This window comes from Stereum hirsutum (assembly GCF_000264905.1).
Source record: "Stereum hirsutum FP-91666 SS1 unplaced genomic scaffold STEHIscaffold_2, whole genome shotgun sequence".
Classification (NCBI taxonomy): domain Eukaryota; kingdom Fungi; phylum Basidiomycota; class Agaricomycetes; order Russulales; family Stereaceae; genus Stereum; species Stereum hirsutum.
In genome coordinates this window covers 1958719-1986293 of record NW_006763132.1, presented here as the reverse complement: position 1 = coordinate 1986293, position 27575 = coordinate 1958719, and the positions used below count along the sequence as shown (strand labels likewise).

Below are 27575 nucleotides of genomic sequence, written 5' to 3'. Positions count from 1 at the left end.
GCGGAGCTTGAATTTGATTGATGGGACAAGCGCCACAAAGCGCATGTTTGGCGCCAGCGCCACCATCGTGTGCGCCGACGGCGATGAAGAGCATCCTGCAACATTCATCGAGCCGATGGCAGGGTTGCTTGAAACTTCGAGGGAACGAAATCTAAGTAGACCCTTGAATTCAGACTAGGTGCTCGATCGTACTTGCGCTCCGCACTCATCATGATGGACTTTGCAAGGCTATTGCGACAAATGAACAACACTTCAGAGTCCTCTCTTCTTACTGTTCCAGACCCAGCTCTGCGACAACCCATAACATTATCTGTAGTCGCACCCTTGTTTATCTGCTACTATGTGCTGGCCTTCCTCGTGCAGCTTCCTCGGACCTTTATTCTGAAGCTTTCCTTACTTCCTATCATATTTTGGACTGCATGGAACACTGCTACGAGATACGATTTGGCGATGCAGATAGTGCTGGTGGCAGGCACGGAGGACTACGACAGCTTTCGGGCTTGGAACTATGCCCTGGTGGTGAGTATACATATCCCAAAATTCTTGCTGAAGACCTGCTCATCCTTTCCTAGACTTTGATGCTATACATCCCTCTGCGAGCGACGGAGTTCACCTTCGCCTCGGAACCTTATAGGCGATTGAGGCTCAACAAGTCTAAAATGACCGAATCTCAAGGCAACGACAACGACTCGCGAGGCCTGTATCAATTATTCCAGGACGCACTCGAACTCACGTTCAACCAACGCGGCCTTGGCTGGTCATGGTCACGCAACCCCTTCCCTGACCTTCCCTCTCAATCTCTCACAAACCTGGCCCGTTCCCTACTACTCAGAATTTTGACCGTCGGCATTGCCTTCTTTTGTGCCCAGTACTCGCACCCTGTGGTTGACGCACCAGAAGACGTGACAATCTTCGACCCTACTCTCCCGCCTCTCAAACGTTACACTTGCGCCGTCTATACGACTTTGATCGTCGGGACAGTCGGTTACTGCGCCATAGACATCACCTACCTTTCAGCTGCAGTGTCCGCATGCGTTCTCCTTGGATATTCGCCCTCTCAATGGCCACCGCCTACGAACCGTCCATGGCTATCCACCAGTATCGCAGACTTTTGGGGGAACAGGTGGCAGAGATTTATTCGCCGCGTACTCTTCGCTGTTGGCTCCAAGCCTCTCATTCCACTTTTTGGGAGACCTGGTGCTGTCATGGGTGCCTTCATCCTATCTTCCATCTTCCATGATTGGTCGATGTATGGACTGGGACGTGGAACGGAGTTTCGTACGGTGGGGATGTTCTTCGTTATGATGGGTGTTGGGGTTTTAATGGAGGGCGTCTGGGAGAACTGGCTCGGGATGGGGAAGGTAAGAGGGTGGAAGGGATGGGCTTGGACTATGGTCTGGACGGTTGGATGGGGCATGGGACTGGTTGATGCATGGGTAAGGAAGGGGTTGGTGACGACCCTGTTGCCACATGCGGGTTAAGGATAGGGCAGAGGGATAAGTATAATGTTGAGTTCCTGAATGACTGTATTATGCCACATATATTCCACCCTCTAGGAAAGTGCAGCTCTATGAATGACTCCTCTGCATGGTTGATTGAGTCGAAACCGCACACACTTCGCTCATAATAGTGATTCCGATACATCATGGCTCACTCCTTATACAATTTCGGTTTTAAGATTGTCGAATATATGGAGGCACTTGATATATTGACCAAAGCGACGTATCGAATACCGCCGATGAAGATCATGCGTGGAAAACGCATACGCAAAGCGACTGTACATCAGCCAACCTCCGGCCCGTAAGGGAAACAAGGACACATATTTTGATTTCGTAGTTCAAAGCTGAAACGCTGTACAAGGGATATAATGAACGGGGTCGTTTTGATGCCGGTCAGTTACAGGATCACCTGAGCTGTACTATATACTGGCGTGGCCTCAACTCCTGGATGGAAAGCTCATAATTCTCCCCTAAGATAGTCCGACCAATACTTCCCGAACCCGACGTGAACCTTGCGGTTGGGAATCTGGACACGACAGGATGAGCTCCCAGTTGACTGAATCATGGCTCCGTTAGCAAGCCGTAAAATGATCGACTAGAAAAACAGTACCTTGATGCTGAGATATCCGGCGTGATCAATAATGCGTAAACCCTTTTACCAATTTCCTCGGCCTTGCGATAGGGCCGTAATGTAACGAAGCCATGCACCCTGCGGTGAAAATTGGCGTCCGTTAGCGATCACTTCAACAAGGACATAAAGCAAAACATACTCATCCGAACTCATCCGTATCTCAAGATACCCGACGGCACCTTTGACCAGCTTTACCAGGTCACTCCGAGCCCGCTTGGAAGCCTTCGCAATGAAGCTCTCGAGCTCAGACGTACCGCCTGAAAGAAATAGCGCATGGTGAGTCTAGACCACTGCAAGGGCCACATACCGGTTGTTGTCCAATACTCATTTACTCTCCTATAGAAGAGGGCACGAGACACGGACACCGGGTTGTACAACTTCACACCAGAATGGGCCTCGTAACCCTTGTACCAAAACCTCAGGTCATCCACGGTCAATGAAGTCGATAGCTCGGGCTGCCGAAGGTATATGACGTCAGTAAATGAATGCTTCGCTGATTTGCTGATATACGGAGTACCTTCTTGATGACGATAGACTGGTAGAAACGCTCAACTTCTGCTTCAGTGAACATAGCGATCGTGAGAGAAGTCAGAGTTGGGTGTCTCTGGCTTTTTGTCGATAGTGTGAATCTATAAAGACTGCACGATGTCGGACGAGACAGTCTAGGCTCCCAATTGTTTGGGCTGTCGGCATAAATGTGCGTATCTTGTGGGATGCGTAGCATAGTTTCATCTTGTCTATATACCGTCTCCCAGTCTAAAGGCGCTTCAGATCCGCGAATGGCCGTTTGGACAAGACAGAGATTGAGCAACCGAGACAAGATAAGTAGCTAGTGATGGCCAGCTGCTCGGGAGAATCATTGAGGGGCGGAGATTCAATATTCGGCGGCTGCCGTGCCAGGGTATATAATACCACGGCTCGCGTCGAATGCCTTTCTCAGGGTCCCCCTTCGACTACATCAGTCGTCGTATGTCCTGTGCGCGCCGTACGGCGCTGCAGGGACTGGGACTGTGCGATAGACAGGCATCGGTATCCGATGATGTCGCGATTGGACATGCGATAACTCGCATGGTGAGTTTCGATACTCTGTTTGGTGTCTCCGACCCCTTTCGTGAAGACTAACGACCTGTCCATTTTTTGTCACTTTGATCTTAGTGTTGCACCTTGCTGAACTTGTTCTGTGAGCACCAATGCGTTCGAACCTCGAAAAGCACCAAAAAAACTGCGATGTTAACCAAAGTATGTCGCCATTCTTCTTTCGCACGCCACCTAAAATGTCGCTGATTCACCATCTCTCATACAGAATGTCGTCGGTTGTTGGTGTCAGAGGTTCGGTAGCCCGATCGGGCTGTTTCCAAATCAACTACCCCAGTTCATCCCCCGCGCGCTCGTCGATAGTCAAGAGTCCACCTGCCCGCATCCCGCCCTCGTATCTGCCACGCCACCCAGTTGCCGCAAAGATACCGGTCCATCATAACCGCCTCGGTTCACCATAGCCATCACCGGTCCACCATGACCAGCCACGGTCTACCACCTCCCCCGACGTCGTACATCATACCGTCGCCCTCATAGCTCCCACTTACCCACCTTCGATATCGAAGCTACGTAACAAGAAACAACACCGATTCAACGAGGAGCACCTCTTGGACCGGTTCTCACCCCCGACTGAATGACCTGCGGTTGTGCCGTAGAGTTGTCCAGCCTTATCCACGACCGATGACGGTTCTCGCCGTCGACGGAGGGTTCCGGCGTCGTTCGTGTAGCTCGAGTGTGTCTGCCGTTGGTAGCCATGCTCGGGAACTTTCAAATCAATTACCCCAGTTCATTTCGCTCGGTCGTTCGCATACTTACTTTGTACCGCAGTTTTGTATGTGTTTGTACTTCGAGCTCTTAGTCGGTTTTGTCACAATGATAGGCTGTGGCTTTTCACGATTATTTTTTTGTGTGATGTGTGATCGTGCCCGATTCGACGAACAAAAGAGCGGTTTCATTGTCTGCGCTTGAGACCACCGGTGGCGACATCGTTATCGCTGAGACTGCATTGTTTGCCCCTTTCGGAGCAGAGCTGCTGCGACGTCATCCCCTTGTGACTCACGACGGATGAGAGCGTTTCCCATCCTCCGCCACGCAAACTCGCAAGAAATATCTAGACTTCTCGTACACTCTTCATATTCATGTTCAATTCCAAGTATATGTACAACGATATAAGACGAGCGTCGTCCATCTCCCGCAATCCACAATTACGCGCCAGACTTCCAGTACGCAATATCGCCATCGACCACTGCACGGCTTACGTCAGTATCATCATCGACATCGGGCAAAGGAAGGGGGGGAGGACGCACTCTCATAGGGCTTTCCCTGCTGCCTGAGCTTGCCCGCAGCCTTGACCTGCGCTTCAGAGCCGAACTCCTTGAGGTCTTCGTAGGCCATGATCTCACCACAGACGAACTTGTTCTCGAAGTCGGAGCTGGTGTGAGACGTGGGTGTTAGTTGTCGAACAGGGTGGTATGGTTATGGGCTCGAAGAGAGGTAACGTACTGGATGACACCGGCCGCTTGTGGCGCCTTGGTCCCCTTCCTGATCGTCCACGCCCTGACTTCGCCGGGTCCACAGGTGAAGTAACGGATCAGCTATACATCAAGACGTATACGGATCAGTATTTATGACAGGCCGCCTCTAGTAAAGGTAAACGTACCTCAAGACTTGAGTATCCGGCCTGCGTGATCTTGCCCAGCGCACTCGTCGCTCCGATTTTCTTCTCTTCCTCAGCCTTCTCCTCGTCGGTCATGGGAGCGAGACGCTCTTCGAGGGAGACGGAGAAGGGGATGAGAGGATCGCCTGGGTTCTTTTCGTCGATCCATGCTTTGATTTTCGGCAGCCTGAGCGAAACCGATATTAGTACTTATAGGGAGGCGGACCGGTACTTGAAAGTAAGGCGAAGGGGACGAAGATGGTGTAGAAGAAACAAGGATAGGGCACAGGCGACAAAGGAAGGAAACATAGGTAGGAAGAGAGCGGGGAAGGTGAGAATACGGCGACAAAGGGTACGGACCACTTGTTCTTTTTCCGTACGTAGTCCCTCTCGCTCAAGTTGACGAGGTAGGTCACGGGCTTAGCGGTGAGCAGCGACAGGCTGTTGACGACTTCGATCTAGCAGTGCCACCGAAGGAACGCGTCAGCACACCATCGGTAACAGGTCACAGACGGGCATGGGCAAGTGGAAATAGGGAAGTCAGAGCAAAAATTGATCTCATGGGCATAATGGGGCGTTACTCCCGCCTCAACGAGCTGGGTTAATCGAGCATACTGCTCTTTGTCATCATATTGAAGTGAACCGATAGAAGGAAGGTATAAAGAAGAGGGGCGGGCTAGGGGGAGAGCGACGTGATTTACCTGGAAGAAGACGGGTTGTGTTAGCAAACGTATTCGGTGGCCAATGCAAGGGAAGTAGTTGTGAAAGGATGAAATGGGTGTATGAAAAGATCAGAGTGTAATTTATTCTCATAGGCATATTGGGGCGTTACTCCCGCCTCGACGAGCTGGGTTATCGAGCATACTGCTCTTTGTCATCATGAAAACGAGAAGGTGGAAGGAAAGCTGAAGAGAAAGAAGGACGTGATAGAATACAGAGAGATGGTGCGTACCTCCTTGTTGGTCCAGTTGACTTTTCGAACGTCTTTGCCGTCCTCCGCCACCGTCTTGAGCACTTTCTCGACTGTCGCCTATACGTTGTTATGGTTAATAAATCAAAAGCAACAACGAGCATGAAGGTCGAGACTAGAAAGGGACTCACGATCTCCTCCTTCTTTGCCTTGTCGGCCAACGAATTATTCCCCAACGCTCGACCACCCTTCTTCAAGTTATCTAAGGCTTTCTGTACCCACTCAATATCCTTCAAACGTAACTCGGTCTGGATGATCTCCATGTCACGGATGGGGTCAACGTCGCCTTCTACGTGGATGACCTCGGCATCGTCGAAGGCACGGATGACTTGGAAGATACCGTCGACGGCGCGAACGTGCGACAAGAAAGCATTACCGAGACCAGCACCTGTGGAGGCACCCTGGAAGACACATTTTTTTTTTATCAGCTGGAGCGAATGAATCCAAACGGGTGGAACAACAGACTTACAGCTGTGAGACCAGCAATATCGATACATGTGAGGAAGGCGGGGACACGAGACGCAGGCTTATAAGTTTCGCAGAGCCACTCGAATCGCGGATCGGGAACAGGTATACGAGCTTCTTCAGGCTACACCGAACGCGAACCGAACTGTGATCAGACGCGCCACACTCTAGTTTTGAGTAAGTAACTCACGTCGATGGTGGCTACAAAAATAGTCAATTTTTTGCGAGAATGAGGGCCATCGACGTGTCACACATACCATAGGGGAAGTTGGCGGATTTTCCGAGGTCTTTATAGTGCGTTTGAGTGCATCAGCTTTCAACGCTGTCCTCGCTGAAGTCGCGGCGTCGTTACGCACCGGTTTGCGACAGCGCGTTGAAGAAGGACGATTTTCCTACATTTGGCAGACCTTCGTGCGCAAAAAAAGGGTGTCAGATATTTCTAGAGCTCTGTAAAAGATAGACCGAACGGACCTACGATACCGATCTTGAGGTTGTTGCTCGGACGTCCAAGAAGAACTTTCTTCTCGGGCTGGGCGGCTTTCTTGGGAGGCATCCTTTTCTTTACTTGTCCTGCTTGTACAGACGGAGTGGCGAAATAAGATCTACAAAGAGAAAATGTACAAGGAGAAGGAAAGGACAGAAGACGTTGGGGACGAGAGCGCTTGAGCAGGTTGACTGCCAATCGATCCGCCATCGAAAAGAAAAATTATTCGAAAGAGGGATCCGGAGCCGCTGCCGGCCGTCCTGCCTAAAATAAGCGACGATTCCCACGAAACTTTGACGCGTGCATGGCGCGCAGCCATCGCCGTCATAGGCAATTCCCTCATCCCTCCTCCTTCCCCGCTTCGTCGTTCAGAACCATCTGAGCTGTGCGGTCTGCAAAGCGTCCCTTGCTTTTGCATTTGGACTTGCTAAACATAAATACGGCAAACGCTACGATCGTCATGAAACTTTTAATCCTTCTTTCTCTCCCGTTTTTGGCCCTTGTCCACGGCCAGACTGAGACGGTGGTCGACCCCGCGTACGCTTTCTTGTTAGCTACAAGTAGTGCTACAGTCAATTAATCATATTCTCTCAATTTTAGTCTTGGTGTCACCGTGGTAGAGGTTGTCACAACTGGAATCCTTGGTCAGGCTACGACCGTAACTCTGTAAGTGATATTCAATCTGGTGGCTATCTTCGCCCTTCCGGGCTCTTGTTCTTTTCGTGTGGCGACATTCTCTGCTCATCTCAGAGCCGCTGTGTAGCTGTGATGTCCTTGTGTCAATCTTTGTGCTTTCTGAGCCATGAGCCTCTAGCGCACGCCTTTCCAGTTTTCGTGGCTGCTTTTCTCATCGCTGGGAACTTACCTGTCATTCTTTACTAGCTCCACCCTCACCGATGACACCACTACCACGAGCACAACACCTCTAACCACCTCTACCACAACACCCCTCACCTCTACCACAACACCCCTCACCACTTCCACAACGGCCGCAGTCGAAGCCACCACGACCCCACCACAAGTTGTCGGTGTCCCGGCCAGCAACACCGGTTCCGTCGGCGACCCAACACCCTATACCTACACCACCACCGACGCTGCAGGAGATTTCATCACCGTGCAGGACATCTTCACTCCCAGTTTTGCGGCCACTGTGCTTTCGACTCCGACGAGCTCTGGCACGATCTTGGACTATGACCAGTGGTTGAGTTTGATCGGGACGAATACGGCTGTGGCGGGGACAAGTGGAGGGACCAAGGCTTGGACGCCTAGCGGGAGAGGGCTGGTGATGGGGGTTAGCGTTGCGCTCGGGGCGTTGGGCGGTGCGGCCTTGGTCATGGCCTGAAGTAGAGGAGTCGTTGTCTAGATCCGGATGGAGGTGTGATAGTTTGTGCGTTAGGACAGTGGCGCGAGATGGACGGATCGATCGTTGTTGTCGTTGTTGGCATTGTTTTCTCTACTTCAAAATGTCATCGCTTCATACCTTCGACGCGTTGGCATTTACGGACGATATCGACCTGGATATTTTACTTACACTTTTATGTTCTGATTTGTGTTGTGTTATAGCGTTCGGTGTTTTGAATTGATCTGCAGGTTCTCTTGAGCCCGTCGGCCGTACTGTGGACGCTCTTGTCGTACATCACATCTTCAAACATAATCGTATTGCAAGCTTCTGAGGCTTCTGAGTCCTTCCGGAGAGATGCTACGAGAGGATTCTCAACAAAGATATATGCGGGAGTTACGGCGCTTCGGCCAGACGCTCGAATTTCAGACTCCGAATGTAGCTGGGGGAGCGGTGCGGCGCAAGTTGCAACCTTCAAGTTCGTCAGCCGCCACCTTGCTGCGAGATTTTCTTTTGGTAGCCCTTTTTTCCTGTACTTACCGAAAAATGGATATCTGGGCCTCTATCTCGACAGAGTATCCATGCTTGTGTCCATAACTTACCCGACAAGTCGTGACAAACTGTGACGTCCCACAAGGCTTTCTACGTACATACTAACCGGCAATGCGTTATATGTGCGGCACTCCAACTCTCTCCAATCCACCACAGACGATACGGGTATGCCACTTTTCCCCTCAACCAGATCGAAAGCCGCTCGAGGGAGCCATTCTTTCATCTTCGATCCAACTTGGACTTGCGAGCTACAGTGGCAAGGCATACGGAACCTATTCCAGACGGTGGAATGCGGCAGTCGTTCGCTCGAGAAGCTAGGATTGCAGGCAGTCGACGACCTACTTAACGATATAAACCACATTTCGGCCTTACTCCAGTCTCTCGAACGTGTCGTCAAGACCAGACGCAATGCCATCACTGCTGTCTCCCGCCTCCCGAACGAGACCTTGTCGATGATATTCAGCACATTGGACATCTATGATCTGCTTTCAGGTAAGCATCGTCGAAACCTTGAACGAACCTCAAAACCGTCTAACGACCTTGTGCCATTCAATACTCAGCCACTGCCGTCTGTGGCCGTTGGCGAGACGTCGCTCTCCAGGACGCCACCTTGTGGCGAAACCACATATGCTCGTTGCCCGGCCTTACCAAGGAGATGATTAGACGATCGGGAGAGACGCCTATTGGCCTCCACTGGAATGCATATGTCTACCCGTCTATACGACGACGTATATCGCAGTTCCCTCCAATACTGGCCGAGTCGCTTGATCTAGCGTTGGCCCAGAGTCACAGAGTTTCACATATTGAGTTGGTAGAAGTCGGTGAACACATCGTTGACGCATTCTCTCGGGCGACGACTAGTGCACCAATACTCCAATCAATGAAGCTCGGCGATATCTATCCGTACCGCCGGCCATATGCGCTCATCCCTCCGTCTACATTCGCCGGTCAAGCACCGAACCTCCGCCACCTCGTCCTCGACCACATTGCGTGTCCGCAAGGCCTCTTGCACAACGTGACTCGCCTTTCTGCTTCGAGAGGCGCACTTGGAAGAAGCTGTGCGCAGATCTTGGACACGCTCAGTGTCATGCCGATGCTGGAGGAGCTCGAGATCACCAACAAAACGTTGGAGCGGTCGACCGAGGTTATCGAGCGCGAACGCATTGTTACATTACCTTCGCTCCGCCGACTCGCCCTTTCGGGCAACCAATTCTTCTGCCTCTGGCTCCCACAAAATCTTTCCGTGCCGTCGACATCGTCTTTCGCTCTCGAGTGCACCGAGACTCTACACAGGTGTCCTCGGGATCCTCTCATTCTACCACATTCAAATTCCACTTCTTCCGGTACCGACCCCATCGCCACCGCACTTGCCAGACTTCACGTTCGCCTGGAGTGCACTTCCATGGTCGTCGAAGGATGGAAGTTGTCCGCCGCACAATCCTCTTCAGTCGACGTCCAACCCGAACCCGATATCAGCCTTAGCTTTCACATCCATTCAGTCAACGAGTACGACCCGATGCTTTCTCTTCTCTTCAAGGCTCTTCGTCTCCAGCAAGTGAGGACCCTTCGTCTGTCTGTCGGTAAATCTCTCGATGTCACGTCCCTCCCGCGAAGCATGACCGACCTCCTCGCCAAGATGCCATCATTGGAGTCGTGCGTCGCCGAAGGTGTCTTCATCGGTCCTTTTGCGAAAGCCCTCAATGACTGTGTCGGAGATGGTGTTGGCGTGTTTTTGACCGGGTTGGACGAGCTAGAGTTGATAGGTCATGATTTTGCGAGGGATACGGAAGCTAGAGTTGCTGAGAATTTGTTGGCGTATGCGGCTGCTAGAGATCGGATGGGTGGACGGATGAGAGTGATTAGGCTGAGGGACTGCGAGGATACGGATGCGATGTGGCTGGAGGAACTGGGCAGGGTTGTCGGCGAGGTTAATTGTTGTAGGACTCCTTCGACGTCGTACTGTTAGTTCTCAGGGAGCCAGATTTTGAATGACTGAATAACATCACAGCTGAAACTCTGTGCATTGTGGGCAAACCGCTTGCCTAGCCGAATGTAGCCCTCCGAGTCCGAGTCCGTGCGCTCGCGCTTTACAAGTTGGCCTGTGGTGGCAACTTGAAATTCTGCACTCGCCTCTCACGGTCTCAAAGTTTCTTCGAGTCCTACGGCTGTACTAGGAACGCTCTCGTTCTACACTCGTTATACATCCCGTCGACCATACATATTGCATACTTTTTAGGCTTCTGATTCTTCCCGGAGAGTATCGACTAGATACGAGTTACAACGTTGTGGCAGGTTGTGGCGCTTCGGCCAGATTCTCGAAGTTCAAACTCCGAATGTTACTCCGCAGTGCGTGTTCGACGTTTTGTTTGAGACACACCAACGCTTTCCAACTGAGCTGACTATACTCAAGACGATACTCTACGTGTACACCATGTCACTTTCACGCTCCACTGGACTAGAAGCCCCTCGAGAACGCGATTCTGTAACTTCCGACATGAATAGCGACTCGGAGTCACGATGGCACGACATACGTGTCCTACTACAAACAGTAGAACGTGATAGCTGTTCCCTCGAGACGCTAGGATTACAGGAAGTCGACGACCTGCTCGACAATTTAGATCACATTTCAGACTTGCTTCATTCTTTCGAATGTATTGTCAAGTCAAGGCGTAACACCATGTCCGCTATCTCCCGCCTCTCGAACGAGACTCTGTGTACGATCTTCAGCACATTGGACATCTGCGATTTGCTTTCAGGTGCGCATCACCGATACCTCCAACGAACCTTGAACTCGTTTGACGCCACTGTGCTATTTAGCTACTGCCGTCTGTACTCACTGGCGAGATGTGGCTCTCCAGGACGTTAACTTATGGGGACGCCACGTATGCTCATTGCCTGGCCACACTGAGGAGATGATCAGACGATCAGGAGAGACGCCTATTGCTGTCTTCCCATCTATTCGAGAGGAAACCTCGGAATTTCCTCCGGCTCTGGCGAAGTCGCTTGACCTGGCGTTAGCCCAGTGTCATAGAGTTTCACATATCGACTTGGTAGAAGTTGGTAAACACATCGTTCGCGCCTTCTCCCGGGCGACGGCTAGTGCACCAATACTTCAATCGATGAGGCTCAGTGATCTCTCTCGCGAGTACGAGTAGGTTACTATGAAAGTAACTTTTTTGGTTGCTTTTTCCCTACAAAGTTAACTTTTCCTAGCTTTTGTGCCGAAGTTAGCTTCTAAAGCTAGCTTCGGCACAAAAAGCTAGATCGGAAGGTTTCCTTGCTCTGCTGACTTCAATGTCGCTTGTGGCCTTGTCTCCCTTGCAAGACTTCGAAGTAAGGAGTACTTAGGTCGCATGCTACAAGGGTATATTTCTATATTTTTTTTGTGTTTCTTCTAAGAGCGTATGGCCTCTCATAGCCAACTCATAGCCGTCGTCGTCGCTGTCGGTCCTGCACGTGACATAAAGTTCACATTCTTACTTTTCGTCAGCTTTTCTTAAGTCTACCTTGTGCATCTCTCGAAAGTACCTCTCACATATAGGCACTATTGCTGTGTACTGTACCTCTCGGGAAGCCTACATCTTTCTGTGTACTCCCAGGAGATATATTATTATTGTAACTTCAAAGTTCAAAGTACTAGTGGAAGATGTGCCGGGTATGACAGCGACAACAACGGCGCCGACCACTGCCCATATCACACTTACAGACCTACTCAATCCCAGCACTGCTTAAGGGAGTATACTCTGCATGGAAGGAAGCCATATCAGCAATACAAGCTGACGGCGTTGAGCGACGTCGTTGTTGGCGACAGGACGGTATGATGATGACCGTGGGGCGCAACTGGCACGGTCCGCGCACGGACAGTCATCGTCAAGAACAGAGAGGGTCGGCACCGGTGCTGACGTCAAAGGCGAAACAACGCTGTCTCGCAAGAACTGTGGTTCATTGACGAGACAATGTATATGTACAGGGTGCGAAGCACACCAAAAGCAAGGACAGTTTACTTTTGTGAAGCGTGGGAAAAAGCTAAAGCACGGATCGCACCTTTTTTTGGCGGGGAAAAAGCACACAAAAAGTTACTTTAATACGTACCCGAGTACGACTGGGAAGACGCGTGCGCTATTCCTCCGTCTACATTCGCCGGTCACGCACCGAACCTCCGTATTCTCGTCCTCGAGCACATTGCGTGTCCGCAAGGCCTTCTGCACAACGTGACTCACCTCTCCGCCAGCAGAGGCGCACTTGGGCGAAGCTGTGCACAGATATTGGACTCACTGCATGCCATGCCGATGCTCGAGGGGCTCAAGATTACTGAGCAAATGTTCGAGCGGCCGACCGAAGTCGTCGTAGGCGATCACATCGCTACATTGCCTTTGCTCCGTCGACTTATCCTTATGGGTAACGAATTCTTCTGTCTCGGGCTCCCACAGCATCTTTCCATCCCATCGACATCATCTTTCGTTCTCGTGTGTACCCAGGCTCTACGCAGATTTCCTCCCGATCTTCCTATACTACCACATTCAATTCCATCTTCTTCCGGTACCGATTTCGATTCCGTCGCCACCACACTCGACAGAATTCACGTTAGTCTGCAATACAGTTCGGTACTCGTAGAAGGATGGAACTTGTCTACTCGTTCTGTATCTACCCTGCAATTCACGTCAGCAGATATCGAACCTGAAGCCGATATAAACCTCGAATTTACCCCCCCTCGGGGAAAGTACGACCCGATGCTATTTCTGCTCTTCAAAACCCTTCACCTTCAGCAAGTGAGGACCATTCGCCTGTCTTTCTGTTCGCCTTGCGATGCCAAGACCCTCCCACAATCCATTACCGACCTCCTCACCATGCTCCCGGCATTGGAGTCGTGTGTCGTTGAGCGTATCTTCGTCGGTCCTTTCGTGAAAGCCCTAAACAGCTCTGTCGGAGATGATTTCGGCATGTCTTTGACCGGTTTAGATGAGTTGGAGTTGATGGGCCATGGTTTTGTGGAGGAAGCGGAAGACAAAGTGGCTGCGAATTTGTGGGCATATGCGGCTGCTAGAGATCGAATGGGTGGACGGATGAAGGTGATAAGGTTGAGGGACTGCGAGGATATGGATGCTATGTGGCTAGAAGAATTGGGCAGGGTTGTAGGTACGATTGAGTGTTGTAAGACTCCATCGAGGTCGTACTATTAGTCCTCTCAGACCCGATTTTGAATGACTCTGAATGATATTATAGCTGACACTGTGCAGTGTGGGGAAATCGCTCCCGTTCATAGCCATCCCTCCTGCCGCGAGCCGTCCTCGAGCCATCGCGGCGAAAAGCTATGGTTCATCGCCCCTACACGAGTCCTTCATACGTAGCGGGAGAAGCTTCGACATACGAGTGATTGACTCCTACAGCCGTTATTATCCTCATTAATAATTACTTCGGATCCGTCAGAAGACAATACACGAGGGATTCGGTGCTTTCACAAATGAAGCCTTTGGTCCGGACTTGCGCGTCGCACTTGCCTTGCGAAAGGCGCGTTTCCGTTCGATGAAGCTTATAAGTATAGCTCATATTATCTCACATTTGAAAACGTGCGGATCTTCCACAGCTGTTGACAGGTGAATGTAAGAGAATGTCTACAAGAGCAAGGCAGGCATGGTTCAAGTAGCATCTGAAAGGCTGTCTGGCGGGGCAGCCTCACTCGGACCAATCTAACAGGATCAAACCGTCTGCGTTGCGGTCAGAGAACGTAAGGTCCGGTAACGGTAAGTAAGAGTAAAAGATTCATACCTGCGTTGCGGTCAGAGAACGTAAGGTAAAGGGGACCGCGGCGCAGGGAGGAATATTATCGTACTGTTTGTACTTGTTTGTACTACGAAAGCCACACGTAAATTACCGGTTAACGAATATGTGAGCCCGCCAGGCTTACACCCTCCCCCCCTCTGAGATCAGCCCATAGTTCCGAAAAAAAGAAAACCAAAGTCCGAGAAAGAAAATGAGAATAGTGAAGTAATTAGCCCGACTGCTCACGAATCCGTTCCGCCTCCTTTGCCTCCCAGACATCAAGTGCCTCTGTCTGCGCCATCTCTGCACCCGAAACCCACCTCTCTTCTTCCGGTCCTTCGCCCAACCATCGAACTTTGTACTGCTTCCCTCGTCCTCTTTTCCTCTCATCCACAATCCTATCAATTGGCCACTCCTCCCAACCCTCCGCGGTGACGATGGGTCGTGGTCCGCTGAGTTCTCTACCCGGAAAGAGAGTGGGATCGTTCGCCTTATAACGTTTCAGAAGGGAGGCATGGAATCCCGGAAAGGTTCGTGGTGAGTTCGGAAGCTGGAGAGTATATTGAGACTTCTCTGGGAAGGCTTCAATGACGATATAGGGACCGTCCCATCGCGGCATGAACTTAGCCACTCGTTTTTCCCCCTTCCGCTTGTACTCTCGTCGTCTATTTTCTGTGGACAACATAACACGGTCTCCCTTCTCGAATACGTCTTCCGCTGCTCTGTGTTCGTTAGCGTGATATGCCTGGCGAATCTTGGCGGCGAGGAGATTGTCCTGGGCGTCCTTGACGTCCAGTTCGATCTGCTGCATGACTGCGCTTGCATCACGATCTTCCTTTGTCCGATTGGATGGGACGAATGGCGGGATGAGTCGGGGAGAATGACCACTTTTGAGCTGGAAGGGAGAGTAGCCAGTCGACGCGTTGACAGTGTTCATGATTGCGAAACGGATTCGGGGGAGGACTGCTACCCAACCTGTCTGGTTGGCATCGACATGTGATCGGATCGCCTCGTTGACCGTCTTGTTACTGCGTTCGCTGGCGCCATCTGTCTCTGGGTGATATGCTGTCGACATCTTGACCTTGACTCCGGTGAGTTTGTGAAGTGCATGCCAAAACTTCGTCATAAATAATTTGTCGCGGTCGGAGATGATTTCGATTGGGAGGCCATTCTCGCAGTACCATTCGTTAAAGAAGATGACGGCGAACTTCTCAGCGGTAAGCGTCGTTTCCGAAGGTATGATCCGAATATCTGCGCCTGACCGATCTGTCATCGTGATAATCGAGTCGTGACCTTTGTCCTTCGGAAGGGGTCCGATGAAGTCGATTGCGACAGATTGGAAGCGCTGGTTGGGAACGGGAAGAGGATGTAGTGGACCGGGCGGTTTTGACGTGCGACTCTTGTTCCGTTGACAGTCGGTACATGATGGAATATATGCGCCTTCCAGATCTCTACGCATATTGGGCCAGTAGTAGTCGTCACGAAGTGAAGCGTACGCCTTGTCGAACCCAGCATGTCCAAATGAGTCGTGAGCAAGGCGAAACAGCGTCTCTCGTACTGAGGTGACACGAGGAATCAGCAGGCGCTGACCGACATACAGCAGATTGGTCTCTGACTCCAGTCGAGCGCCCTCGATGCTGGTTAGATTCTTCAACAGTTTCTGACAGAAGTCGTCGGACGCATATCCTGCCTGGATGTCGTGTAGTAGGGTGTTGTTGCTGGAGATCGTGAAGGTGTTTGGAGATGTGGAACTGGTGGGAGCTGTTGGCGATTCCGATGAGAGGTTGGAGAGAGCGAAAACAGCGCAGATGGGTGCAGGTGAATCTTCATCTGGCATGCGCGACATTCCATCCGCTACTGTGTTATCTTCTCCCTTGATATAATGAATATCGAAATCGTACTGGGACATGTATTCTTGCCAACGAGATTGCCGACGAGAAGGCTCCTCCTGCCATGTTTCGAAATATGCGAGAGTACGATGGTCGGTGAAAACCTCGAAGTGGGCCCCAAGCAGGAGATATCGCCAGTGTTTCAGAGACTTCAAGATCGCGAGAAGTTCCTTCTCATGAACCGGGTAGTTCTTCTCGGCACCTTTGAGCTGAACGGAGTCGAACGCAACTGGTCGAGCTGTCTCCCAAGTTTCGCCAAAACTGAGAACGGCCCCTGTACGACGATCACTGGCATCTGTTGTGAGGAATATCTTCTTGGTCGGATCGGCGTAGTCGATGGTGGTAAGACAATCACGGCTGACGACAATGTCCTTGATGGCCTGAAAGGCATGCTGATGTTCTGCTGTCCAAGCCGGGAAAGACTTGTCACATTCTTTGTTGGTGAGAGGTGTGAGGTGAGAGGTGTGTTCAGCGAGTGCAGGTAGGAACTGGGAGATGTATCGGACGAGACCAAGAAATTGGCGAACTTCGGTGGCAGACTTGGGTACTGGCCAGTTGACGATGCGATCTGTCTTCCGAGGGTCCGCATAGATCCCGTCCGCCCGAAGGATGTGGCCCAAGAAAGATACCTCTGTGCAAAACAGTTCGGTCTTCTTCGGATTGCAGAATAGGTGTGCGGCTCTCAGTGCGTCCATCACCTTAGCTACGTTCTGCGCATGCTCCTCGACTGTCTGGGACCAGATAATGATGTCGTCCAGATAGACGTGGCAGATCGTCCCGATATGTTCACGAAGAGCGTCGTTCATTCGCCGTTGATGAGTTGCCGGTGCGTTTGTACCACCCATCGGCATGACCGTCCATTCGTACAGGCCGAACGGAGTCCGAACGGCAGTGAGGTGGATGTCGTCAGGATGTACGCGTGTTTGGAAGAAGGAGTTGGTCATGTCGATCTTGCCAAATATTTTTCCCTTCCCGCAATCGGCGAATATCTCGTCAATACGAGGTAGCGGTGTCTCGTCTCGAATCGTGTTTTTGTTGATCTGCCGGTAGTCGTTGACCCATCGAGGAGGGGCGGTTGGATCTGACTTCGGAATGATGAATGCCGGCGATGAGTAGCTGCTGGATGAGGGACGAATGCGACCGGCCGCGAGATGTTCATCGAGAAGGGCTTTCCATGCCGCCCGATACTTCTGTGGACAGGTGTATGATCTCCCCGAGACAACCTTGGTCGCGTCCTTGAGACGGATGCGATGGAAGACCTTCGCCGGAATTGCCTCGACATCCGGAAGGCGGACTGGAAAGCGATCTGCATACTTCTCCTTAAATTCAGCATCACGTTTCTTGAGAAGCTCCGTGAAGGCGAGGACCTCGATGCGTACACGGACATCTGTCATGACTTCAGCCGGAAGAACGATCGCGATTGGAGCAGCCCGCTTTGGCGGAGGTGACGGTCGCGGCTTTTTGGGAGTAGGTGGCGGTGTGACTCTCGGACCCGGCCATGTTCGAGGTGGAAATGTTCTCGGACGCATGAGGTCGTATCCAACAGTCTTGTCGATGGCAGAGCGATCCTCGACGTCGATGACGATGTGGTTGGCAACAAGAAATGTATTGCCAAGCAGAAGGGGGACACATAGATTTGGGGCAACTTTGGCCCGGACAACTCTCGACTCCCACAACGAATCCTTCGACATAACCTGCACCTTCACCCACTCTGAGAACTCGAATGAATCTCCACCTTCCTTCGCCATCGACACGACTTGCGATTGCGGGAGCTTGTGGCGTCGTAGTCCGAGCTGTTCGACAAGCTCGGGCCTAATCAGAACTGAGGGTGAACCGATGTCGAGAAGAGGTGATATAGGAATGGGAATTTCGACGTTAGGACCAGTGATAAGACAGTCGGGGCGGAGATGAGCTTCGTCTAGAAGAACGTACTCGGATTCATCCTCAGACGAGGTTCCGTTTCCGAGTGCGGCAGATCCAGCCCCAAGAACGGCGATCGGTTCTGTCTTCACAGGGGCAGCGGCCGAACGAGGCTTGGATGCTAGCGCCTGAGCTTCAGTAAGCGGGGCGTAGCCGACACCAGAGGCGAAACCATTCGGGCAGTTTTGGGTCTGGTGGTACACCCAGAAACGACGGCACTTCCGACACCCGTGGTACTTGTTCAACAGCTCCCTCTCTGGCTCCGTCAACCGCGGTAGACGAGCCTCGGAGGTAGCGGCAGCGGAAGTGGAAGCGGAAGGTGTAGCGACAGCGGCGGAGCGAGGGACGTACTGCGTAGTGTTGGTAGCACGACGAGTGTCGCGGTCTGCCCGATTGCGTGAACGTTCGGCTGCGACGGCTGAGGCGACCTGTTCGCGGACGTCCTGGCGCTCGTCGTCGACGGTGCGGATCTCCTCCAGCCAGTCCTTGATGTTCGTCGCGATGATCCCCTTCCGTTCGACAGCCTTGGAGAGGTGAGGGTCCATATTGGCCTCGAGAATCTCCATGAGGCGAGTGTCGTTGGCGTGGTACGTCGTGCCGAGAAGGGTGGCGTTCGTTTGGCGGATGTGTGTGGCCCACGACCAGAAGTCGCGCTCGCCCTGATGCTCTCCGTTGACTGAGCGGCGTACCTTGAGTTCCCAGTTCTTCGGCAGCCACACCTTCGCCATCTCCTTCATGTACGTGTCGAACGTGAGCGCGTGGAGCGCGGCCGGATTGCCCTGGTACCATGCACGTATGACCGGATCCTCCATGCCTGAAACCACCATCTCCACCTGATCTGCGGCCTTGATCTCCTTGTGACGGAAGTAGCTTGTGCAAGCGAACTTCCAGTCCTGCAGGATCTGGGGAGAGAGCTCGCCAGGCGTCAATATCGGAGGCTTCGTGACGGACTTGTGTTCGACCGTCGCGAGTGTGGTTCTGTTGCGCATCGTGGACATCGTTGGCGCGGACGATGGAAGATCGGAGCTGTAATCGGAGTCGGATCTCGGTGAGGGAGGGCCTGAGAGTGGAGGAGACGGATTTGGAAGGACGGATGGGACTGTGGGAGGCGGCGATGGATGGGGAAACGGTGTGGCGGCGGTCGGCGGGGACGGAACGGCTTCAGCGGCGTTGTTTCTCGCGCGAACAGCTGCTCGTGTGAGGAGCGGTGTTGGCGTCGACGGTAGACGGCGAGGGGCTATTGTGACGGGTGGAGCACAGTCGGTTTGACTGTACGCGCGTCTCAACAGCGGCGGCGGTGGTGATCGATGTTAAAAAAAAAGTGAAAGGCTGTCTGGCGGGGCAGCCTCACTCGGACCAATCTAACAGGATCAAACCGTCTGCGTTGCGGTCAGAGAACGTAAGGTCCGGTAACGGTAAGTAAGAGTAAAAGATTCATACCTGCGTTGCGGTCAGAGAACGTAAGGTAAAGGGGACCGCGGCGCAGGGAGGAATATTATCGTACTGTTTGTACTTGTTTGTACTACGAAAGCCACACGTAAATTACCGGTTAACGAATATGTGAGCCCGCCAGGCTTACAGCATCATCCAAGTCCGCGGCCACGTTGTTGGGTCCGAGCGGAAAGGGTCTGCGAGAGACGACAGAGCGATAATTAATCAGAATATATGTGTGACACTAAGATGCGGAAATGACACGGAATTGTGAATGAACGGATGTCCAGGCCGAAGCTAGGACGTGTGCCTATGGAATTGCCCAGGACTCCCCCGAAGCAAGTGACCCCTAAGAGTTCGGCATGCGTTACGCGCGGTCCTTGTCTTCTACAACTCCTACAACTCCAACATCCATCGCTACCTCGTGAACGAAACGTGCCATTCCCTTTGACTTCAGGTCCTGTTGCATGTCAGGATAGGCGTCTGAGATGGCTTTCTTGAAGGACGGAAACAAGCTACTCAATCCAAACGGAGAGAGGGGTCTTCCACCTTCGGGTAGTTCAGCATAAGGACAGACATAATGTACTGAAGATTGAATATTCGTACCGATGATTACCGCAAGGAGACTCCTCCCAAAAATGAAGAAAAATATACCGTTTACAACAACATATACGCCACCAACGGTGGAAATGATTTGCAGCGCAGCCCCAGCAATTGAAGTTGAGGTGATCTCCTCGGAAGCGATCCATTCCAGGCTGCTGGGAAGGACAGTGGACAGCACAATCGATGATGTGTTGAGTCCGGCCTGAGATATAGCTGAGCTGTTGGTATCAGGCTCAACGCCTATAATCCAGAGAGATGTCAACAGTGGACGTAGAGGACATTAGTAAAAAGGCTTACGCGGGTTGTACGCCAGCCATTCCCATCTCCCAAGCGTGATCTTCCTTACAGACAATGAGCCGATCAGGTGCTGATTGGGTTCCAGGACGAACGGTCTGGTGTATCGACGTGCGGTCGGGAAATCGTGTCGCTGATTGCCCAGGGAGTCGAGCACCCAGATCGAAACGGAGACATTGCTCGACAGAGAGATATAGAGGCTGCTGAATGGATCACCCGTGGCCGTAAAAGTGCAGTTTGCGTGAAGGATGTCAGACGAGTCCTTTGCGTGGGAGGTGTCACATTGATTCCCGTCCACTGCATCTGGAATGGTGATGTTCAAGTCGCGGTATGTAGCAACTTTGTGAGAGGTGACGTTCCTGTTTGCCCTCTGAGATGCAATGTCGTGTGAGGTGAGTTGTGGACCGAGGATTGTAGCAGGCGATACGCACCACTAGTATTTCGGGTTGATAAGCCCCAAAATATACAGGCCATTCGGTAGACTCATCGAAGCCCCGACGATCTATCATCGTGAGTGATTGTTGAACGGGGCTAATGCTGCTCGCGATGAATTCCTGCTCATAGATGAGAAAAACCAGGTACCCCAAAAGGCCTAGCATTGCCCACATCGCAATCGTGCCCCGGACGAGCCCTAGTAGGACGGGCTCAAATCTAATTCAACACAATGTCAACTATACTGTGACTTGCTATATGTCCGCTATGCATTGGTAACAAAAGTGGAATTAGAGAACTTACGGGTGTTTACGAAACATGGTACGGCCGAATATAACCTTTGCACATCCGTGCTCGACCAAGTGCTCTTCTTCATCGCTACGCCTTGGTCCCAGCAGCCATCTAAAGGATGTAGACTGCTGGTCCGAGTCCGGTGACGTTGGAGGACCCGTGGCAAACAATGGACTGGATGAATGACCATGTTTCATGGAGTTGTAAATGAGGGAAATGTTCAGGAAGAGGACGTAGAGGATGACGATGATAGCTGGGAGCCAATAAATGGAAAAGAAGAACGCGTTTGAGTAGAAGAGGAGTTCCTGCCAAGGGTCAAAGTTTCCTGAATCGGGTGTATCCCAATCGTGATTTTCGGCTGCAGGTTATATAAATGAACACGATGTCGCCTTGATAAGATATGGAGATGACAACGTGTACATACCTAGCCGGGACAACGGAATCAAAGATCCTGACAAAGTGATATCGGCGAAATACCATAACATAACGGGTGGTCTCCTATGGAAAGTAACCCAATCACTGACGAAAGTACACAAAATTAGACACGACAACGGTGAGCGCGATAAAAAGGAAATGGGAGACCTACCCAGCAAGAAGCGTCATGATGACTATGAATATCGCGAGACCTGAAAGGACGAAAATATTGGAGAACGAAAATGCGTATACGGTAAAGACCGGATAAAGGATTAATAGAAAACTGTGGAACATGATACGGGTCACGAAGAAGCTGCAGTCTGGAGTGGCAGAACTAGGGAGAGACATTGTGGAGAAGGTGAGTGGGGAAGGTGAGTAGGGCAGACATACCGTAGGGGACATGTGCCTTTATATATGGCATAGCTCGAGTACATAGCCACCTAAATTGTGCAGGGAGTTGAGGCCGCACCCGAAGGCTACTCGAGTATGCGGGACGCTTCACTCCAATAACAACACACGGCGTAGAACCATAAATTAGGAGGCTATGCTGTATGGATAGCGGGAGAAGCCCAAGCCCATGCATATGCCATGTTTCAACACGAGGAACTTCAGAAAGCAGGCCATCACACCCAACTGGAACGAAACTCGCTGGATGTATAGCCTTGTTCAGAGTGCTCATATCGAGCCCTCATAAACGCAGTATATGAGCTCGTATATGAGCTCGATATGAGTTTGATATGAGCTCCAGCACAGCCAAGAGGCTTTGCCGAGCAGTTTCTCCCTAATGGGGCAGCTCAGCTCATATCGAGCTCATTTACGAGCCTCATATGCGAGGCCTCAATATGCGAACTCTGAACAGGGCTTATGGAGGTTCAAATGCATAGATAGACAGACACGGCCTGGGTTCAACACGCTGCCTCATGGCTTCCACGGCCCCGCACCATCTCTGCATTATTCTATAGGTCGAATCAAACCAAGCCCTTTGATCGAATATAAGGCACCGTGGTTGCCTACCGAAGAGCATCGACTCTCGGGCCATTATGAGACTCCTGCCAGCTATATTGCTACATATATCTTCTGCAGTGAGCCGTCTGATCGTGAGGCTGTTGTCCCCGTCTCTGTCGAAAACATGCGTGTTTACAACCACAAGGTATCAAACGTGCATCATGACATGTATCACGGCTGCACCAATGTGGCACCGATTCCGAGCGGGTTATATTGAATTCTCGCGTGATGGACTACTTTAATGTATCCCTGTGTCCCGGCGCCACGCTTATAGGATACAACCGATTTATAAACAGATGAATACGTTGCGGTATTGGTAGAAGGCAGTACGATTCGTCTGGAAACGCACCTGATGCTTCAGGTCTGCGAGAAGAACTCACATACTCAACAGCCACCGTGACCGCTATACTTAGGCTCGGATTTGGTTGAGTGCCGTAAGAGAGCATGGCCTGTCATCATCTAATACTTAATGGGGAGGCAGTTGTCTCGAGACAAACCACGTGGAGACAAGCCACGTGGGAAACGTGGCGGTATAAACAAGTAAGGCAGAGGCCATCAGCGACCGACGAACATCACGTGTTGTGGCGCAAAACGTTTCTGCAAGAATACTTAGCGCGTACAAAAAGGCCTTCGTCAAAATTTCAATTGCGCATGTCTACGCCCACGTTAGATTGTAGCATCCCTGCGAAATTAATTTTTTGATAGAGTGAGTTTTGCGAGGGCCATTCAACTTAAGATAGAGTAAGTTCACTTCCGGGGTCATCACGTGCTTCGGAGATTCTGGGCTCGAAAAAGCAGCAACAATGATGAAGGATATTTGTGGAAGATGGAATATAAGCTTGGATAAAATTCCAAAACCACAGATTTGTTGGGATTGATCTACTCTATGAGATTGCATAGTTCAATCTGGTAAGTACAGCGATGCAAAGGAGGAGATAATATTCAACATCATTGTTTTCGATTTTCCGTGGCGTGTGACTCTCGAGTGACCAAGGGCGCGTCACCACGTGACCATCGGGTATGGCCGCCCAAATTGCGCCACAGAAATGTCGGGTTCAGTTCTCCACACGCAACCACAACCTCGCAAGTTCAAGGCAGCGTGTCTTCGATGGCTGAGACACTCACGGCCCACCAGTAAGTACCGAAGTTATCTAGTAAATTACTGTATTAATATTATACAACTTTAGCGTTATCCATTTCTTTTAGAATTGACTCCGACACAACACGGTGTCCACGGTACTTGCGTGAAACCCACGCCGCCTGCCTTCCATTCAACCCTTTGCGGTACGCATCCATGAACCGCGAGGTTCGCGTCACGAACCTGAAAGGCAAGCCTATCACCCAATTGTTTCTTCGGACTAGTGAAAGAAAACTGACCTTCGCATATGATCCACAGAGACAGATTCAAGGGATTCGAGAAGGTTTTGACGAAGGTCCTCGAACTTCGACGATGGAGGTAAAAGCCGATAGTACCGTTTCGCCGCACCCCATACTTGCTCAATGGGGTTCAGCTCGCAGTGAAATTTCGGCAGAAACACCACCGGTACGTTCCGCTCTCGACACACCGACTCCAAAATGGATTCGACGTTAACGAAGTCCGGTTGGTTGTACAGCATGCGACGGCAGCAGCAGTCGGTAGCGCCCTTGGGGCAATCGGAGAAGGCCTTGCCACATTGAGCCTTCTTCCCCTTCACGTCCACGCCACGCTCTTCGAGAATCCGTGCCATGCCCTTGAAGTATCCAGGGAACTCGGAATGGTCATCTGGAAAGTAAAAGTCCTGCTCGTTCTCATCATCCAACCGCCCCTTTTCCATGCGAACCCTCTTCTTGATAGGCTGACGCTTCTCGTTATAAATAGGTTTTCCATCCTCGCCCAAAACGTTCACGTCAACGCCAAAATCCTTCGACGGCCCCTTCGTCATTTTGGTGGCGCTCGGTGACCCTTGAGGTCGCTTTAGGTGCGTCGTCGCATTATCGAATACGAATACGTGGTCCTCGTCTGGGTAATATTTCTCGAGGATCCCCATCGCCTTCCTCGCCTGCTTCAATATCTCTTCATTCGTAAAATAACCCTCCCGATGTGCCCCAGCAGGAAACAGCACCCGCGCCTCCTCGGTTCCATCCGGCGAGCGCAAGTAGCCATAGTCAGCAGAAATGAAGTCTGCGACCATCAGCGAAACCCCCTCCCCTTTCGGCTGTGGTATCGGCGCTTCACCAGGAGCCACCCAACGGCTCTTTCGACGATCGTGAGCGTAAAAGGTGGACTCATCGTGATACCAGATTACGACACGGCGCCCATGCAAGGTATAGTTCCCTTCCTCGTCTAGCTCTAAATCGACCCATTTCCGTGTTTTCAGCTCAAATATAGCCATTGCAGGCAGGAAGATCTTGTTTCGATAGGTGACAACGTCCTCGCGCTCGTGGCCATCAACGTACTGGCCTCTATGGTCACGCTTCCAGCGGTATCCCATCCGTGCGAGCCATGCGCGTGCAGTTATAACGGAAATAGGCTTGGTGCGTTTCGTCCTCTCCAACATCTCCGGTGTCCCCATAAAGCGTACAACGTCCTCCGCTTTGATGTATTTACCGATGCTTTGTAGATGTAGGTGTATTTCGGTAGCAATATCTTCATCTTCGATGAGTGCGCGGTTGCCCCTGCCGTAGTCGTGTTCGGGGAGTGCGTCGCGGTCCTGAATGAATGCACGCCCCCATTGACGGTAGTTCTCAGCCTGGAACGTGCTTTCTTCGATGACTTTGGCCGCATCAAAGGATGCCTGTGTCCAGTTGCCACGCTTCCCAGGTGAGATGCTCTCCCTGTCGATGAAGAGGTTCAAGAAGATGCGCAGGCCCAGTAACCGCCGCTGAGTAACTTCATCCATATCCACCTTCTTGTACCCACGACCACTTGTGCGTTTTGGTTCCAGGACACTGACAAGGTCGGCGTGCGCCACGCGAGCTTCGTCGAGCGATGGCGCAAAAACAAAGCGCCCCTTTCTCCGCATTTCCGGCCTCTCCCACAGATCATCGCCCTCACGACAAGGCTCAGCTCCGTCACCCTCGGTTTCTTCTCCGTCCATACCCACATATTCTGTATCTTCGCCCTTGTCTAGAACCCCTTTCTCCTCGCTCCTATCGTCATCGACTGCGTCTGCATCCTCGTCGTCCGCATTTGCCGATTGGAGGGATAGTTTTGCTTCAAGGAGTGCTGCGAAGGCGCCAACGGGGTCGAATATGTTATCGGGTGTGTTGATAGGCTCTGGTAGGGCCGGGATTGCAGAGGAATTCGTTGTGGGAGAATGCAATTGGTGTAGTCGTGATGTCAACGAAGATGGCTCTGAGCCCTCGCTGTCCGAGCGCTCTCGGAACCAGCCTGCACGTGTAAGGGCACTGAAATGGCTAGCGGGGTGGTTGTGGAGGTCGCTGATTGAAACATCGGGTACAGGACTTGTGAGGGACCATCGAGATGTGCTCATCTCATTGAGAGCGTCAACGACATTGTCTCGGCGTTGTCCGGTCTCGCCATTGGTGTAAGTTGGTCGTGCAGGTGCGGGAGGAGGATTGTGGACTATCTGTGACTTAGGAGGTGGGGTCCGTGGACGATCCTTTGTATTTTTTGTATTAGCTTCTGTACTTCGGGGAATGATACAATGCTCACCTCCTTCGGCAGTGCATGAGCACCGAGGTTTTTGACATTGGATCTTTTTGGTTTTGGCATGTTTCAATAGAAAATGAAGTGAAAAGAGGTGTAGTTGTATTCCTGAAACTTTTTTGTAGTCGCTGTCGAGGTGCGAGGAGGCTCCACGTTTGTTTGCAACGAAGCGACAGGGTACTGCTGCATGGCAAACGCGAGGCTCTGTGGCCACAAACGCAGTGCCACCTTGCCTTTTTTGGCCATTGTGAACCCCCTCTGCCACGAAAATGCTATCTCCTCCATTGATTCACATTTAAGCACCTTTTTTTTTGCATACACACATCCTTACAATGGAATGGATTGGATCTGTGGTTTCGAAATTTTGAAAAACTGTATGTACAAATATATATCAGGTATTTCATGGTCTTGTCACGCCTCTCTGAGGGCCCTGTCACGCTCTTGCACGTGATGACCCTGGAAGTGAACTTACCCTATCTTACAACGCTCAGAAGATCCGGCCCGTGACCCCACCGTCGTTTTCGACGGTCTACGGTGAATGGCCCTCGTATTTTTTACCCTTTCTTCCACCTAACTTGACAGCATGTCCGGGGTTGTCCATTACCAGAGGGCTGTGCAGTTGGATTGTGGAAAAACACGATTGAACATGAATTGTTGGCTGAAAACCCTGCGACGCCACTTCACGTGACGTTCGTCGGTTGCTGATCACGGCGGCGGAGGCTACTTTCCGGACACCCCAAACAGGAAACGGAATGAAATGCTACAAATAATGGCATAGGGTTGGGTTTCGAGATGCATGTATATAATATTGAACATACCCTGAATATCAATCGATTCTTTACGTTCGGGTTTGCGACCGGTATTGGGTGAAGGAGGGCAGATTAATAAAATATAGAGTGTGGTGAAGCACAAAAACGGCCGGTGCGGAACTGGATGCTGTCCTCGTTCCGGAACTTTGCGTTCCGATGCCGATATAGGACTCACAAAGGAATTTATCTGGCGGGGCCGGGACTGAAACCGGTACTTTGTGTTCAGCCGAAGCAATATATTTTATCGAGTCAATGCCAAAGATAAGGCATGGCGGGCACGAAATATTAGGCCTTGTAATGAAAGAGGGAGAAAGAGAACCTTTTACTTGGGGGATACTGAATCCATTTCTGTTTGATCATTATCCGCATCTGCTTTTGGATCCACAAAGCAAAAGTTACAGCCTCAACGGAATCCTTTGTTCAGCGGCTGCTGTATATAAAGATCG

The 27575-nt window shown here is 51.4% G+C and overlaps 11 protein-coding genes across 11 annotated transcripts; 5 read left to right on the top strand and 6 right to left on the bottom strand.

Moving 5' to 3' along the window:
- Positions 1 to 240: 240 nt before the first annotated feature.
- On the top strand, positions 241 to 1481 carry STEHIDRAFT_152839 (uncharacterized protein; the record flags this gene model as incomplete). The annotated part of the gene is made up of 2 exons (XM_007299900.1): positions 241 to 519; positions 573 to 1481. The coding sequence occupies 2 exons, from the start codon at positions 241 to 243 to the stop codon at positions 1479 to 1481; spliced, it is 1188 nt and encodes a 395-aa protein (XP_007299962.1).
- An 840-nt stretch (positions 1482 to 2321) lies between these two features.
- On the bottom strand, positions 2322 to 2701 carry STEHIDRAFT_128134 (uncharacterized protein; the record flags this gene model as incomplete). Its single annotated transcript, XM_007299899.1, has 2 exons — positions 2322 to 2585; positions 2648 to 2701. 2 exons carry the CDS (start codon positions 2699 to 2701, stop codon positions 2322 to 2324), a joined length of 318 nt encoding a protein of 105 aa, XP_007299961.1.
- A 1575-nt stretch (positions 2702 to 4276) lies between these two features.
- On the bottom strand, positions 4277 to 6934 carry STEHIDRAFT_91176 (uncharacterized protein). The gene is made up of 12 exons (XM_007299897.1): positions 6729 to 6934; positions 6614 to 6664; positions 6515 to 6544; positions 6448 to 6458; positions 6262 to 6381; positions 5924 to 6193; positions 5775 to 5852; positions 5183 to 5280; positions 4826 to 5009; positions 4669 to 4760; positions 4473 to 4597; positions 4277 to 4411 (listed from the first exon to the last, which is right to left on the bottom strand). Exons 1-12 carry the CDS (start codon positions 6808 to 6810, stop codon positions 4371 to 4373), a joined length of 1182 nt encoding a protein of 393 aa, XP_007299959.1. The 5' UTR covers positions 6811 to 6934; the 3' UTR covers positions 4277 to 4370.
- Positions 6935 to 7201: 267 nt separating this feature from the next.
- Positions 7202 to 8408, top strand: STEHIDRAFT_165548 (uncharacterized protein; the record flags this gene model as incomplete). Its single annotated transcript, XM_007299898.1, has 3 exons — positions 7202 to 7278; positions 7342 to 7407; positions 7624 to 8408. The coding sequence occupies 3 exons, from the start codon at positions 7202 to 7204 to the stop codon at positions 8081 to 8083; spliced, it is 603 nt and encodes a 200-aa protein (XP_007299960.1). The 3' UTR covers positions 8084 to 8408.
- A 391-nt stretch (positions 8409 to 8799) lies between these two features.
- On the top strand, positions 8800 to 10598 carry STEHIDRAFT_165547 (uncharacterized protein; the record flags this gene model as incomplete). The annotated part of the gene is made up of 2 exons (XM_007299896.1): positions 8800 to 9124; positions 9193 to 10598. The coding sequence occupies 2 exons, from the start codon at positions 8800 to 8802 to the stop codon at positions 10596 to 10598; spliced, it is 1731 nt and encodes a 576-aa protein (XP_007299958.1).
- Positions 10599 to 11309: 711 nt separating this feature from the next.
- On the top strand, positions 11310 to 11787 carry STEHIDRAFT_152834 (uncharacterized protein; the record flags this gene model as incomplete). The annotated part of the gene is made up of 2 exons (XM_007299895.1): positions 11310 to 11388; positions 11450 to 11787. 2 exons carry the CDS (start codon positions 11310 to 11312, stop codon positions 11785 to 11787), a joined length of 417 nt encoding a protein of 138 aa, XP_007299957.1.
- Positions 11788 to 12915: 1128 nt separating this feature from the next.
- STEHIDRAFT_152833 (uncharacterized protein) lies at positions 12916 to 13980 on the top strand (the record flags this gene model as incomplete). Its single annotated transcript, XM_007299894.1, has 2 exons — positions 12916 to 13768; positions 13856 to 13980. 2 exons carry the CDS (start codon positions 12916 to 12918, stop codon positions 13978 to 13980), a joined length of 978 nt encoding a protein of 325 aa, XP_007299956.1.
- Positions 13981 to 15014: 1034 nt separating this feature from the next.
- STEHIDRAFT_31787 (uncharacterized protein) lies at positions 15015 to 15329 on the bottom strand (the record flags this gene model as incomplete). The annotated part of the gene is made up of 1 exon (XM_007299158.1): positions 15015 to 15329. A coding segment is annotated over one exon (315 nt), but the record flags the coding sequence as incomplete, so codon positions are not given.
- Positions 15330 to 17870: 2541 nt separating this feature from the next.
- STEHIDRAFT_118300 (uncharacterized protein) lies at positions 17871 to 19496 on the bottom strand. The gene is made up of 2 exons (XM_007299893.1): positions 18214 to 19496; positions 17871 to 18103 (listed from the first exon to the last, which is right to left on the bottom strand). Exons 1-2 carry the CDS (start codon positions 19197 to 19199, stop codon positions 18094 to 18096), a joined length of 996 nt encoding a protein of 331 aa, XP_007299955.1. The 5' UTR covers positions 19200 to 19496; the 3' UTR covers positions 17871 to 18093.
- Positions 19497 to 23844: 4348 nt separating this feature from the next.
- STEHIDRAFT_49646 (uncharacterized protein) lies at positions 23845 to 24842 on the bottom strand (the record flags this gene model as incomplete). Its single annotated transcript, XM_007299303.1, has 2 exons — positions 23845 to 23992; positions 24049 to 24842. The coding sequence occupies 2 exons, from the start codon at positions 24840 to 24842 to the stop codon at positions 23845 to 23847; spliced, it is 942 nt and encodes a 313-aa protein (XP_007299365.1).
- STEHIDRAFT_29607 (uncharacterized protein) lies at positions 24828 to 25286 on the bottom strand (the record flags this gene model as incomplete). Its single annotated transcript, XM_007299155.1, has 1 exon — positions 24828 to 25286. A coding segment is annotated over one exon (459 nt), but the record flags the coding sequence as incomplete, so codon positions are not given.
- Between the last annotated feature and the right edge of the window lie 2289 nt (positions 25287 to 27575).

What these genes read in the sequence shown, in the direction of transcription:
- STEHIDRAFT_91176 (XM_007299897.1), bottom strand. Translation starts at nt 6,810, where the DNA reads ATGCCTCCCAAGAAAGCCGCCCAGCCCGAGAAGAAAGTTCTTCTTGGA. An exon ending in TCAACTGGACCAACAAGGAG is followed by an intron (nt 5,281 to 5,774) that starts GTACGCACCATC and finishes TGGCACTGCTAG; the next exon opens with ATCGAAGTCGTCAACAGCCT. An exon ending in GCAGGGAAAGCCCTATGAGA is followed by an intron (nt 4,412 to 4,472) that starts GTGCGTCCTCCC and finishes TAAGCCGTGCAG; the next exon opens with TGGTCGATGGCGATATTGCG.
- STEHIDRAFT_118300 (XM_007299893.1), bottom strand. Translation starts at nt 19,199, where the DNA reads ATGTCCACGATGCGCAACAGAACCACACTCGCGACGGTCGAACACAAG.